This window comes from Sinocyclocheilus grahami, unplaced genomic scaffold (genome assembly GCF_001515645.1).
Source record: "Sinocyclocheilus grahami isolate Dianchi unplaced genomic scaffold, SAMN03320097.WGS_v1.1 scaffold246.1, whole genome shotgun sequence".
Taxonomy (NCBI): Eukaryota; Metazoa; Chordata; class Actinopteri; order Cypriniformes; family Cyprinidae; genus Sinocyclocheilus; species Sinocyclocheilus grahami.
In genome coordinates this window covers 362,012-377,092 of record NW_015505425.1, presented here as the reverse complement: position 1 = coordinate 377,092, position 15,081 = coordinate 362,012, and the positions used below count along the sequence as shown (strand labels likewise).

Sequence of the window (15,081 nt, the reverse complement as noted above, 5' to 3'; positions counted from 1 at the left end):
TGACTTGTGTTGCTCACTGCGCATGCGCGGATGTGCGGAAGTGCTTGCAGACCGATAACCAGCTGATAGACCAACAGCCGAACAGCCACCACGAAAACAGCAGCGCCTGGCAACAACAGGTAGATATCCCTAATGTTGGTAGTTTTATATGACTCTATGTATGTAAAAGAGGTGTTATTCTTTTAGAAACTGATGTTCATGGCACCGCTCGGCCCGCTTCGCCTGGATCGAGACGAGTCACGTTAATGGTCAGAGTCTGTATTGCGTCTCTAATGCATTCCATCAGACACAATCACCTGACTGACAGAGTTATGGATTAGATCACCTACACATACACCTGGTTTTACAGTTATGCATTAGATAAGCAGATATGTCCTTGATTATTATAGTTTTTTTCAGATCAATATATATATATATATATATGCCATATTAATAGAGTGATAAATCAGATCAATAAACAAACACCTTATTTTTAGAGTAATTAATCAAATCGATGGACATACACGTGATTAATCGGATCAGTAGAGATATGCTTTATTAATAGAGTTATTAATCAGATCAATAGGCTTCCACGTGATTATTAGATTAGATTAGACTTGCATCTGTTTATTGGACTTATGCATTAATTCGCATGCAGTATACAGTTGACATACTGGTCAAAATTATGGATTAAAGATGTTATGTAAAACTGGAGGGTCTAATGGATAGTTGAAGGTTATGAATATTCAGGATGAAACACAACATTCAAATGGACAAATACTGTATAACACTGGCCACCCTATAGCTTCACTATGTGAGAAAATGTGAGTGCAAATCATGGTAACTCTTTATTTTTACAATGGAAATGTCAAGCAGTATGTGTAAATGCAATTAATTACAACAACATTATCAATATAACTGTATAATTACAATCAGCTCAACAGTGAGTGCTTTGATTATATTGTTATTTTACTACCACTTTATTTAATGCCTTTATGTTGCTGTATGAAATGGCCAGCCGACTTCGACTTATGTACTTAAAGAAGTTAAGCTATAAATATTTGCACTGCAAAACGACACTGATGCAAACTCAGAGAGCAGAACAGCACACAACTGAGAAACCACAAAGAGGTGACAGTTTCACAAAACTGGTGGACAAACTGGTGCACAATATCTAGGTTAGTGATCATTGTTTATGTCGCCATCCATCACAAGAGGAATTTTCAACAATAAAATTCATTCTTGGGGAGGAACTGTGGATTTGGAATGTATGAGGGAGGCTGTACTTTCAATATCCAGATATTTTCACTGAGATGCCGAGATAAGTGTTGATTTGTTTCGTGCTATGCCCATCAAAACAATCTTGAAGTTCACTTGAGTTGAGATACTTGCCACCTTGTTTTCTTGAGACATTTTTAAGCTGTTGAATCAGAAATATTATTATTTACGAAAGTTTATGACAAAGATTTAAACTGTCATGAGGATGTTTAGCAATGAACTCTTACCTAAGAAATGTTATTTTGTTGCTTTACTCATCAGCTTCCCTATTTCTGATGAGAACTGATTCACTACTTCGAGCATCTGTGGTTATGACTGCTGACTTGAAAGTTGTAATTTGGCTGTGTAGAGAGGGAGACGAGAATGGTTCAACTGTTTTTGCCTGTTATTTGATTTGTTTTAGTTTAGTTTTGCTATAGCCATAGTAGTTTTTACTAGAGCATAGTTGAAGGGATAGATTACCCAGAAATGAACATTTTGGCATCATTTACTCACCCTCATGTGGTTGCAAACACGTATGATTAGTAGGGATGTAACGATTAACCGCGAGCCGGTCGGAAATCGATTCAAATATGTGACGATTCAAATCAGTTGAGATGCCAAACAAATCGCGATGCAATTGGAGTAGGAGTTTATGTGAATGTATCTCTGAGGGGAACTGACTATATATGTATTGTTCATAAGCACAGCTCTGCTTTGTTCACAGCGGTAACCCAGGAAACACTGTATTATTGCTGTTCATAAGCGCCACCTGCTGTCAGAGAGTGAATCTGCGTCTCATTCAGCTCGTCTGCTGTTTCGTTCAGAGATGTTTTATGTAGTATAGTTTCACAAAACTAAAGTCAGAGTCAGACCCTTCTGTTTTTGCTTCAAATTTCGAAATTATACAGTCTAATTTAGATTAAAAACTACTCATGCTGCATGTATGCTGCATCTTTGTTTGGATCACGATTAAAATCCAGTGGTTGCCTCTTTTTTTTAAATGGAAAGAGCACCGAGAAAGCCTTAGTTTGTTCATATTAAGAGATTTCTTTTATTTGTGTAACTTGTTTGATTTGGGGTTTGTTTTAAAATTTCAATTTAGTTTTGTTATATTTCAATTTCTCGAAGAAACATGCAGCAATAGCCTAATAAAACGACACCTTTTCATTTACTGTATAATGTCTTCAATCTCATTTTGTGATTGGTGAATGAATGGTGAAAATCGAATGGTGAAATCAAAATTGTGAATCGAATCTTGAGTTGAGTGAATCGTTACATCCCTAATGACGAGCTGTCTTCTGTGGAACATAAAAGAAGATATTTTAAAAAATGTCTCGGTGTGTTTTTAATTGCTTGTAATGACAAAAACAGTCATTTTCAGTAAGTTATCTCTCCTGGCCTGACCCAAAGGTTGCGAGTTCGAGTCTCAGGTCCGGCAGGAATTGTAGGTGGGGGGAATGTACAGCGCTCTCTCCCACCTTCAATACCACGACTGAGGTGCCCTTGGCTGCCCACTGCTCCAGGTGTGTGTTCACGGTGTGTGGGTGTTCACTGCTGTGTGTGTGAGCTTTGGATGGGTTAAATGCAGAGCACTAATTCCTAGTATGGGAAACCATACTTGGCCACATGTCACGTCACTCACTCACTCACTTTACCAGAATGTTTTAGTTGTAAGTTTCTTCCTCTTCCACTACCCATTCCACTAACATCCTACTCTTATTGTTGTTTGTTTTTTAGCATCACAGTCTGACAGCTGTCCTCACAACTTAAAAAGTCTCCAGTACTTAAAAAAAAAAAAACTTGACTGTTTTAAGTTGCTGCTTTTAAAGACGCTGTCAGGGAGGACGGCCACCCTTCCTACATCATGAGCACTCGCGGGACCAGCAGGGCCAATGGAAGCCTACCGCAGACCAAGATCTGCCAGTTCAAATTGGTGCTGCTGGGAGACATGGCCGTAGGCAAGTCCAGCCTGGTGCTGCGCTTTGTTAAGGGCCAGTTTGATGAGTTTCAGGAGACCACCATTGGAGGTGAGGCATAGGTGATGAATTTGAATTGAGTTCATAAACATGGGTATTGATATTTAGGTAGATTTTGGTTGTTTTAAAGCATTTACATTCCTACATACAGTACCGATCAAAAGTTTGGGGTCAGTAAGTTTTGGTTTTTGAAATAAATTAATACTTTTATTCAGCAAGGACACATTAAAAATTATTTAAAGTGACAGTTAAGATTATTGCATTGTTACAAAAAAAAGTATTCAACTTCAAATGAATGCTGTTCTTTTGTACTTTTTATTCATCAAAGAATGCTTAAAAAATGTATCTCCGTTTCCACTTCTGCATTGATAATAATAAATATTTCTTAAGCACCAAATCAGCATATTAGAATGGGTTCTGTAAGATCATGTGACACTGATGACTGGAGTAGTGGCTGCTAAAAATTCAGATTTGCTCTCAGAGTAATTAATTACATTTTAAAATGTATTAAAATAGAACATACTTTAATAATATTTCATAATACTACCGTTTTTACTCTTTATTTTTTTAGACAAATAATTGCAGCCTTGGTGAGTATAAGAGAATTCTTTCAAAAACATTGCAAATATTACTGACCCCGAAAGTTTGAATGGTATTGTACATAATTTGGTAGATCCTTTTACCATGCACAACCAATTGTGCTACATGAACACTAGTTTAAAAAAATCACACACACAATTGTACACCTAAATTTTTGCCTATTACCCCGTTTTGCAAATAAACACTTCAAGCGTTGGAAGAATACCAGGGAGAGCCTTGTCAGAGTCCCATTGGGTGAGAGCGGCACAGTCAGCCGTGAGAACACACTTGTGGATTCTTTACATCGATCTGTAACATTGTGTTAACTTGACTTCAAACTGAGCTGATCTTGTACCTAGTCATAGCAGTAGATGCCATCACGTGTGAGTATGATGACAAACCAGGTTCACTATCTTGGAGTATAATCTTCACACTAGTATTTGCAAACATTGTTATAGACTTTGGCTCCCATAAATTAGAATCAGACATATACCAAATAAATGAACTCATTGCTAATTGCTTAACACTAATATTAGACTGGAGTTCTTGCTAAAGTAATAAAGCACTTGAGGTCATGGATCGCAGTGATTTTACCACGGTTAAGGGGTATTTAAAAGCATGAACTGAAGATAAAATCACATTAAAACACTGCCTTGAGTGGCTTTTTGCTTTTATAAAACTGCAGCAACAGCAGTATATAATAAAAGATGCAGATGTTCGATGAATAATTAATTCAAATAAATTAAAATTATTTAAAAAAAATTCTACTGCTTAGTAAATTGTTCATTAGCTTTAATATAAGTTTTTACACTTGCTTTACCCTTGCTGTATTTAGACCATACTGTTTTGTTTGTACATTAAAAACTAAGTTTTAGTATTCTATTCAAAACAGTTTTATTAGCATTATTTGTATACTATTATAGTATTTTTATATATTTAGAAGTACTTTTCCCTTTAATTTTTGTTAGTTTGAATGTCCATTTTGAGTGAAAGTTTTAGTATTTTATGATTTTGTCATTTTTATAACCCTGATTCCAAGAACAAAGAATGTCAGGACTCATCAGTATTATTAATCTTTGAATCTCTGGCTTAGATTACTTATCTTTTTTTTTTTTATCTGTTGCTCACCATCAGCTGCATTCTTGGCACAGTCTGTTTGTCTGGATGACACTACAGTGAAGTTTGAGATTTGGGACACGGCTGGACAGGAGCGCTACCACAGCTTGGCCCCTATGTACTACCGTGGAGCCCAGGCGGCTATTGTAGTTTTTGACATCACCAAGCCTGTAAGTTTACAATGGTACACACTTTATATAAAGGATACAAACTTTCATTTGGTAAAATAGTAGATTTGTTGCTTAGTGTTTAGCCATGTGTTTGTAGGAAACATTCGAGCGAGCAAAGGCTTGGGTGAAAGAGCTGCAGCGGCAGGCCAGTCCCAATATTGTCATTGCTCTCGCAGGAAACAAGGCTGACCTAGCAGACAAGAGACTTGTGGATTATGAGGTCATACCTTTCTTTCTTTAATCATATTTCAAGACATGGGTGGTGTTAGGGTTTTTCCTGTCAATGAAATGACAAAAAGACTCACATCGGGGTTTGATTTATGAATAGCTCTGGGATTGTTGTGTGCATAGTGTGGTGCTGTTTGTATTTCAACCTTAAAAAGCACACGGAACATAATTAAAATGTTTCAATGTCAAAATGCGGTACCATTCAAAAGTTTGTGGTTGGTGAGATTTTTAATGGTTTTGAAAGAAGCCTCTTATGCACACGAAGACTGCTTTTATTTGATCAGAAATCCAGTAAAACATTGTGAAATATTAATTTAAAATAACTTTTATTTTTAATATATTTTATAATGTTATTATTCCTTTGACGGCAAAGCTGAATTTTGAGCAGCCGTTACTCCAGTCTTCAGTGTCACATAATCCTTCAGAAATCATTCTGATATGCTTATTTGGTGCTTAGGAAATATCTCTTATTATTATCAATGTTTTGTGGAAACCGTGATTTTCAGGATTTTTTGATGAATAGGAAGTTCAGAAGAACAGAGAGCATTTATGTGAAATCGAAATCCTTTGTAGCATTATAAATGTCTTTACTGCCACTCTTTTATCAATTTAATGCATCTTTGCTGTATAAAAGCATATATTTGTGTATATAGTTGTGTTAATGGTGGTACATTTTATATTTAAAAAAATTACATTTTGCAGCCAAAACTGTTGACTATTTCTTTAATGTCTTGTGTGCCGTAACCCAGATATTAATTTTACATTTCTGTACAGGAAGCCCAGACATATGCAGAAGACACAGGCTTGCTTTTCATGGAAACATCTGCCAAGACTGCAATGAATGTAAACGAGTTGTTCCTGGCCATTGGTGAGCGTTAAAGCCGTCTTCTTACTAGTGTATTCTCTTCTGCACCTGGTTATTGTAAACCTTAGGCTTTAGAAAATTGTTAGACTTTTGTTTACAGGCAGAATTAAAATTCCCCTGCATACTCTCCCAGTTCCAGATTTTCCAGATTGCTAGTCATTTCTTAATTATGTTGCATTATTCTTTATTTGTGAAGTTGTGATGAAACGGAAGTAGCGACAGATCTTTTCTTTTCAATTGTGACGTACATCCGTACAGAGCCCCGCATGTGACATGCAAGAAAAAATTAGTAGACTAAATTGTGTGCACGATTTAGCAAATCGAGGGAACAAAATAGTAATCTTGTGCATGTTTTAGTACATCAAGGGAACAAATTAGTAAATCGTGCGCACGATCAATTTATTTTTTCTGGCATGTCATGTACCATTCAAGTACATCCAAGTGAAACAGACTATCAAAAAAAGCAAACATGTTTCTTTTAGTCAGTTGTTGATTGGAGGCAGATCTGAACACAAGCTTGCAGTCAAATGTAAGAAAAGGACAGGGTTTAAACAGACTACATGATTGAAGATGTCTGGCATGTCACCAAAGAGAAGTCCGTTTTCCTGGCAGATCGAATTTGTGACATTTTGATTAAAAATGACAAGTTCAGAAAAAAAGAAACATGCATGGATGATTACTTTCGCAATAAATTCAATAACAATTTAAGAAATAGTGAATTTTCATTTCATGCCAACTTTAAACAAAAGATTGACGTTATGAACAGTATTAAGGCTCGTTATTTTTCATTCAACTCTCTTTTTTTTTTTCAATAGCAAAAAAGATGCCAAAAACAGACACCCAAAACCCCACGCATGCTGCCCGACACAGGGGGGTAAACCTTCAGGAACCAGATGCACAGTCCACTCGAAGCTGCTGTGGGAACTAAAGGCCTGTCAACACTCCACCACGGGAGACCACCGACACCTGCTCCTTCCCAAAATCCCACCCTTTACCCTTTCACCTCCTAAGACGGATACAGAAAGAAATAGAAGGATAGAGGAAGAACAGAAAGATATTGAGGAAAAATCCCTCAGTGATGCCATAAAGAGATTTTTCAAGGAAGACTTCTGATGGACAGGGCAGAAAGTGAACGGACGATGGACACTGTCATATCTGGCAGTAAATACTGATCATTTGGAGATTGAAAAAAGAGATTGGCAAAGAGATACAGGAACACAGAAGAATCACAATGAACAGAAGAATTATTTAATCGACAAATCCCGTTCTCAGTCCTAGAATGAACCGAGATGGTCCATAAAGCCCCCTTAAAATAGCTGGAAGTCTTCAAGCGAAATCTACAGAGTATCCGTATGCTCTGGGCTCTCCCATTCTGATCCCAACTCAGACACTGGAAGGAAGTCAGCACCTAACCTAGCAATTCTCCAACCATGAGCCACATCTACTAAATTTTACAAAAGGAACACTGAAGCAGAAGTTATTCATTCACCTTGAACTTGTTTTCTTCAGCCTCCAGCTTTATTTATTACCTTTGTTCGAACTGGTCTCCCTTACGTAGCTCGTCATTCATCTTAGAACCAAAAAGTATTGAAGAACACCACTGTTGTCTTCCCTATCCCATTTCCTTCTCCCGACCACATTGATCTTGAAGTTTAGCGTTGAAGTTCACGAAACAACAGCAAGCTCTACGATGCCTTCTCTACGTTCTCGTCGCTTTGTGTAAACTACTGTTTAAGAAACAATCGACAAATCATTCACAACACATTGGCAGAAACCAGATGACCGTAGATGATCGTAAACCATTTCGCTTCACGAGTAATCGCAGAATAACGCACATTGATTCTTCTGGACTAGGAAGTCATGCAATACTAGGTCAATGTCTCAGTATGTGTTATTAAAAAGCAACAAAAATATTCAAGCAACCACAAATCAACAACGTGAATGATTTAGCAACCATTGTTGTGCGTTATGCCGGGACGGCAAATAACAGCAAGGGAAATTTTGGTCCACAAAGCCCCTGAAATAGTGGGAAAAAAAGAAGTGCCTACTCCGTTTTTTCCGTGTTCTTTGTTTTGGGCTTGTTTGAGGTCGTCAGACCGCCGAAAAGTAGCGTTTCGAGACGGTGGCCCGAAGTGTACAGGCAAAAACCTGTAAGAATAATTAGTTGAGCGTGTTAGTAACAGAGTCATTTATGAAGTTTTGTTTTATGGATGCTGTTTGTTGATGTGTATAAAAATGTTTATTTAAAATTTATTTTAGTCAGTAATTCAATGGGTTACCAATACATTTATATGGTCATTTAGGGAATGAATTAGGTATCATAATATGGTGTCACACAGCTAGAAGTCATTTGTCATGTGTCTTCAGGTCCACCTTTTTTGTGGAATAGATCTGATCTCCTGTTAACACCTTTGTGAACTGAAATGTTAAATAAAGCTGTGCTGTTCTGCTATGAATAAAATGTGGCTTTAGTTTCCGTGGCTTTTTCGACTAGCCTGCTAACAGTCGTTTATGAGGAAGAAGCATTCAACAATTTAAAGTGTCTAAACTAAATGTCAGTAGCAGCACCAAATGATATAGCAAACATACTGACCAGACAGGTTTCCCAAACACTCCTAGTGCTGAATGCTAATAGATAGCTCTCTAGGAATACAGTGCTGCATTCCACACTCAGAACTTTGGAATATCCCCTCCTCCTGCTTGAATATAACCGGAATGGCACTCCAGGTCAAACGTCCAACTTGAAAAGTCAACAGAGCATGACTGGAATGGTTCGAGATCGGAATATAGAAGTTTAATCTCTAATATAGAGTGCTGGGGGAAAATCCAAAAACAAGTGAGCATTTTTGCACATACGCTTCCATTGTTCTGAAGTCGATGGGTTTTAGTTAAATGCCTTCAAGTCTGTGGTTAACACAAGCTCAAGTTATTTCCACATTTTATTCTACGACATAAAATATATTAGTAATACAATACTCGTGATTTCTTGAAGATTGAAATTAAAGACTGAATTTGTAATCCATTTATTGCCTTAATTATTATTTTTTTTGCATTTATGCTTCAAAATTCATAAAAATGTCATGTTTTCACAAATGAAGATTATCTTTATGAATGTGTATCATAAACTTTTGTTGGTCACAGAGCTCATTTTATGCAATTATTCAAAACACGATTGAAAAATATTTGCTTTTTGTTGAGGTAACCAGGATGATGCCAACAGCTCAGTGACACTGGTTAGCCAAAAACGAAAGTTGCTGCAGTTATTGCCTTTTTATGAAAGACTGAGATAGAATATACAACAAAAAAAAGACATCAGGATCAAATATTATTTAGACTTTGATTTGGCTTTACCATTTTATTGTAAATACATCAATCACCACAAAGCTAATAAAATAACAGCCAAGACAGAGTAAACTACTGAGTGTGAAGTGATATATTTGGCTAAAAATATAGAAAGGAACAGATCATTAAAACTCATCACAATGGAAAATAAATGACAAATACAAGATACAAATTAACGGTTGTGGTGTTACTTTATACACATAAAAATACAAAGAAAAATTGGTTGTTCCAAACCTTGACATTTCTGAAAATAGTTTTTCTTTAACTCCTCACACTCATAAACAACAACAACAACAAAAATCCTGTTATTTAAAAACAGTGGTTACCAAGCAGATGATGATTTATGTTAAATCGGTCTAGCAACCCGTTCAACTCTTCAGACTCATAAAGAGACAGCAAACTATCCGGCAGATCATACTTAGTAGTAATTAGCTGATCGGAAAACATAATTGCATTTATCTAGCCCTCACTCTCCTCATCCTCTACTGCGGTGTAGATACTCTGGTTTCTCCGTTTGATCTGAGGTGTGCCGCCCGTGTGAATTGCTAACCCCGGTGTCGTCTCCCCGCTGTTGCGTTTGGGGACCCTGGCTGAAGTGAAGCCCCCCTCCTCTTCTGAGCTGCCCTGAGAGAGGGATGCTGAAGGAGGGGGAAGAGAAAGAGGCTGCAAGGAGCGTAGTGGAGCCTCCGATTCTGGTGCAGTACACGGGGGCGGTAAGATCAGTCTATTAGCCGTCTCTCGCTGGGGACTGCTGTCTCTATCACTGTCCTGGCTCCCCACCTGCCCTTCTGGAACCACTGCGTCGGTCCCTTTCCCCTCGGCACATTCTACTCTCTCATCCTCTACCTCCTCCCATTCATCCTCAATGGTGATTTCATCAGGGTTGTAGGAGCTGGAGAGGCCGGAGGTGTCGGTGGGGTACTCGCTGGGTTCGTCTACGCTCCCTGTGCTGTCCTCATCCTCCTCTTCTTCAGTCGCACCGGTGGCGCCCTCCTCTCCATAAGCCTGCCCACTCTGCCCAGCCAGGATATAGATGTCTGTCAAGCTGAGGGTGGCACACAACTCTGTGGTTTGGGGGTTGGTGGAGTAGGCCGGGTGGGCATTGGGTTGAGGGCGGCTGGGGTCATAGGCAGGCACGGTCAGGCTGAAATTTTCAGGGATGCAAAGGTCACCGCTCAAATCACTCACGACTTTCATCATAGCTTCCTCTGATGCACTGAAATCCCACCTGAAAGAAGCAGAGGAACAGAATGGCTAAATACTTAAGACATAGAAATTAATTTGTGTGCAAGTCAAGACATTGACTGCATTTATGTGCACAATATTCTGATTAATACTAGAATTTGGTCTTATTACAATTATGTATGCATGTAATGTAAATGTGTTAACCCGATTGTTATAAACCAGTTTAGCCAATTTCTCAATATTATGTAAGCCTATAATAAGTCTGATATTACACTACTGTTCAAAATTTGGGGTCAGAAGGATTTTTATTTTTTTAAGAAAAAAAAAACATATTAAGCAACATGCATTTAATTGATCAAAAGTAACCGTAAAGACATTAATAATGTCATAAAATTAAATTAAATTTTCAATCAATGCTGTTCACTTGAACTTTCTATTCTTCAAAGATTCCTAAAAAAAAAAAACTATCATGCTTTCCTCAAAAATGCCACATACGCTGCTTAGACAAGTCCTAAAAGTTATCTAATTTTTTTCTTCAAGACTGGTCATAACTTTTAAAGTCAGTTACATAAAAAAATGGTCTAATTTGAATCCAAAACGTAAGAAAGACTTGGCTAACTGCTAGCTGGTCAAACTCATTTTTAAGACTCAATCTTAACATAGTAGCTATGTTAATGCACCTAGACCCAGGATTCCCACAGTAATAGCGAAAATAGAACAGAATTTATTGGGAATACAACGAAGGCTTAGCAAGCAATCAGAAAATGATGCGCATGTAAATGCGGTCATTGTAATGTAGTCTATACCGAGTGTGTAGTCCATTGTCTTGTGGGGGGTTCCAGAAATTGCAGGATGGTTTCTGAAGGTTGTCTGTCGCTTTTAAGATGGCCAGCCATTCTGGATCATACTCAAGGTGCTCAGAGGAGCCCGGTCTGTCTGCTACCTCCACAATCTGCAATATCAAAACATTCATTCACTCACAAAGACTAGATCTACTGTTTGGGACTCACAATATTTGGACAAAGTGGATACTACTGGAGGAGCTTGAAACATGCTCGATGATGGAAACAACAGAATCATTACCTGAAGAAAGTCTCTATGTGGAAGACACTTGTCAAGTGAGAGAAACTTGGTGATCTTTGGGGCAGCATTATTCTTAGCCTGTTTTGAAAAATAGCTTGTTGTTATTTACTTCATAATGAATAATAAGCGCTGACATCTACATCTCATCTTAGTGTTTCACACATTTCACATCTGTAGCATGTAACAGCAAGAGAGATATAGAAAGAATAAAATACAGATATTCCAAAAGCATTTTCATAAGCCATGTTGAATTTTTGTGTCATATATATATATATATATATATCACACACACACATAACTAAAAATATATTAAATGCATATAACATATTACAATTATTTCAAAAGATTGTGTTGGTAGATAGGTTTATATCTCTCCATATATTTATATATACCCACAAGGACCCACCTCATGCTGCATCAGTGCAGCAAACTTCACGTGCAGGTGAGCTGAAAACCAGTAGGTGGGCTGCAGGTGGTCTAGAATCTCTGCAGCAGCAGGGCTGCCCAAGGTACTGCTCTCCACTTCCTGTCTGAGGAACTTCTTCTGGCGGAGAAGCTGGTTTGTGTTGCCGTAGTGATAAATGCCTCGTGGCCAATCATGAGTCATGAAGATGTCTATAGGCATCTTGATCTGGAGGAGTTAGGTTAGATATTATACACGGACAGCTAAATATTATTTCCATCTTTTTATTAATTAAACTGTAAATTATATTTTGATTCCTGTTTTCTCTAGATGCATATAAACTAGTTTTTTTTTTATTCTAAAATGACTGGATTTAAAGATATCACAAAGATTTACCTGTTTAAGTTTGAAGACATCAATGTTCCTTATGTGGTACACACTGCGCAAGGTTTCTGGGCTGTATGGCGGGAACTCAATGTGTCCTGAAATTGCATAAAAAAAAAGTTCAGAAATGTCATATTTGGCTCTTATAACACAACTGATTTGGAATTGTTAAAATGTACCTTTCTTGTAATCGTGGGATTTGAATATTCCTGAAAGACCGCCAATCCGTACACCTTTAAAGCGTACAACGCCAGCATAACCTGAGGAATGAGGAACAACAAATCCATTGAGAACTGCTATTTAAGCCAAGTGCTATTAAGAAAACCATAAAAAAACTGATCATACAACATTAGAACACAAATTTAGTACAACTCTTATTAATCTTATTACATATTAAAGGAGACATCGGATGCCCATTTTCCACAAGTTAAGTTAGGTATGATTCTTTAGGGTCTTCATGAAATGTCTGCAACATACTTTAGTCAAAATTCCGCAGTGGTCATGTAAGGGTACATTCACACGGGGCATCAGCGTTAACGCTTCTCATTTACTTGGAATGGGTGACGTCATGCGTTGCCGAACTGAATTTTGTGTCCGTCGGCGTCACGTCACTGGCGTTGCTTGCGGCAGAAGTTAAAAATTTCTCAACTTTTAAAGCGCCAACGGAGCCGTCAGCCAATCAGATCGCCTTATGCAAATAGCCTAGCTCAGCTGCTAACCAATTGCGGTCCAATGTAATTGGCTGTTGTTACTGAAGCACCAAGCTTCAGACACGCCCTCCCATTGACGCCAACGCCCCGAGTGAATGTACCGTAAAACAACACCCTTTTTACCTTGTCAGAAACAGCTCTGTTCACAGTGACCCGTTTCGGTGCATGTCTCTTTAAATGCTAATGAGCTCTGCTCACCCCGAGGTCAAAAACTTTGTTGAATGAACATGAGCACTGTCTGCATGTTTAAAAATCAAAATGCGATGCAGGTGTTTTTATATGAATGTATCTTTGAAGGGGACCATCTGTCTTCAGAAAAGCTTCGATGTCATTTTGACATAATGAATTTAGGTGTATTCAGTGGCGCATTACCATCAAAAACAAAACTAATCCACTGCGTCCTCAGTGGCTCTTATATTCACTTTTACATCCAGCTACAAAACACCTGCAGACAGTGTAGAACTGACTGAGGGCGGAAATATCATAGATATACATATCTATGGGAAATATGCTAATACGGGAAAAGTCCGTCAGCGGTTGTAGGCGGGGCCTGAGCAGTACGACATCATACTGCTCAGAAAATCAAAACGGGTTGATAATTGAGACTGTTCAGGTTTTTGGGGGATTAAAAAAAGTAGTGAATGGATTTTTATCCTTGTAGGGTGTTTGTGTCTACACACTGCTACGACACATTATATGCAAACACCATGTAAAAGTGAATTTTGCATCCGAGGTCCCCTTTAAAGTAATAACGTTTGCATGTTCGAGTATGAGCCAAAGATCTCACCCAGGTAATAGATGTTGGGGGCCACCCATCCTCCGTATGGAAGCTCCTGCAGGTGGTTTGATGCCTCATGGTTTCCGCCAATGAAAATTGTCAGGACAGGAGCCTTTTTCTCACCAGAGTAGTACCTTGAGAAAACCGATTGACACGAGAAACGATGATCGACCAATACCAACGCAATGTTTATTTAAAATTCACTAAAATATAGTGGACTTCAAATAATTCTCACATAAATATGCAATCCCTGTGTATAGTCTGTCTCTGTAGTACAATAAATTACTCTCATTCAAATATTTAATTAGATAACGTTATCTGTCTACTGAATAATACCAGGTGTTTCCTTACTTGTAGAAAGTTTGCATGTGTCTGTATTTGGCAGGCACCGCCATGCACTTCATGTCTCCTTCATTTCTGACAGCCTGGAAGTCTCCGCAGCACAGCAGCAGATCCACCTTCACATCTTCTTTATTCTCCAGGTAACTGATGCTCTCATAGATCTTATCCAGCTCTCCATGACAACAGCCTTCTACTGCCACCTTCATCCTTGTATCTCTAATTCACAGCCTCACACTCAAAGACGACAAATCGCGTTACCCATCGCACAGAAGGTCAAACCTATACATCTTTGGCATCATTCTTTCAATAGCCGTTTTGCCTCTCTGCACTCACTCACATGCTACTCTGCACATGCGCAGAACGGTCATGTGACCAGAGCACATAATCAATTTTTAATCTTCATCCGCACTTTGCGTCATTTATATTAGTTCTTCATCTAAGAATAATAATAATAATAGTAATCTTTGATCAGCATTCGGTGTGTACGTTATAATTTTATATATAATTTATAATGAAACAGCGATGCAAAATTTAGCAGGATTTTGTTTGTATATGAACTAAAATAACTTACAGAACTAACCAAATGTCTGTTTGGACCATAGACTGTATAAAAACAGGTTTGGACCTTTTTTTATGTAATACTCACAATTTTCTACTGTTAAATGCCTCGTTTTTACTTTT

The 15,081-nt window shown here is 38.0% G+C and overlaps 2 protein-coding genes across 3 annotated transcripts; one reads left to right on the top strand and one right to left on the bottom strand.

The window, feature by feature from the left end:
* Positions 1 to 3: 3 nt before the first annotated feature.
* LOC107598172 (ras-related protein Rab-5B-like) lies at positions 4 to 9,100 on the top strand. 2 transcript variants are annotated; one of them, XM_016289451.1, is made up of 7 exons: positions 4 to 119; positions 187 to 248; positions 2,977 to 3,266; positions 4,929 to 5,080; positions 5,178 to 5,300; positions 6,083 to 6,176; positions 6,989 to 9,100. In XM_016289451.1, the coding sequence occupies exons 3-7, from the start codon at positions 3,104 to 3,106 to the stop codon at positions 7,099 to 7,101; spliced, it is 645 nt and encodes a 214-aa protein (XP_016144937.1). In that variant the 5' UTR covers positions 4 to 119; positions 187 to 248; positions 2,977 to 3,103; the 3' UTR covers positions 7,102 to 9,100. The 2 variants fall into 2 exon arrangements, with proteins under 2 accessions (XP_016144937.1, XP_016144936.1); XM_016289450.1 differs by lacking the exon at positions 187 to 248.
* A 477-nt stretch (positions 9,101 to 9,577) lies between these two features.
* LOC107598170 (lariat debranching enzyme) lies at positions 9,578 to 14,775 on the bottom strand. Its single transcript, XM_016289445.1, has 8 exons — positions 14,410 to 14,775; positions 14,068 to 14,192; positions 12,750 to 12,830; positions 12,583 to 12,668; positions 12,190 to 12,414; positions 11,784 to 11,861; positions 11,507 to 11,652; positions 9,578 to 10,743 (listed from the first exon to the last, which is right to left on the bottom strand). The coding sequence occupies exons 1-8, from the start codon at positions 14,604 to 14,606 to the stop codon at positions 9,975 to 9,977; spliced, it is 1,707 nt and encodes a 568-aa protein (XP_016144931.1). The 5' UTR covers positions 14,607 to 14,775; the 3' UTR covers positions 9,578 to 9,974.
* Between the last annotated feature and the right edge of the window lie 306 nt (positions 14,776 to 15,081).

Bases quoted from the DNA above. Each gene is read 5' to 3' on its own strand.
- LOC107598172 (XM_016289450.1), top strand. From the start codon at position 3,104: ATGAGCACTCGCGGGACCAGCAGGGCCAATGGAAGCCTACCGCAGACC. The intron at 3,267-4,928 runs GTGAGGCATAGG...GCTCACCATCAG, and splicing joins TCAGGAGACCACCATTGGAG to CTGCATTCTTGGCACAGTCT. The intron at 5,081-5,177 runs GTAAGTTTACAA...ATGTGTTTGTAG, and splicing joins TTTTTGACATCACCAAGCCT to GAAACATTCGAGCGAGCAAA.
- LOC107598170 (XM_016289445.1), bottom strand. From the start codon at position 14,606: ATGAAGGTGGCAGTAGAAGGCTGTTGTCATGGAGAGCTGGATAAGATC. The intron at 14,193-14,409 runs GTAAGGAAACAC...GGTTTTCTCAAG, and splicing joins CACATGCAAACTTTCTACAA to GTACTACTCTGGTGAGAAAA. The intron at 12,415-12,582 runs GTAAATCTTTGT...TAACTCCTCCAG, and splicing joins ATGTCTTCAAACTTAAACAG to ATCAAGATGCCTATAGACAT.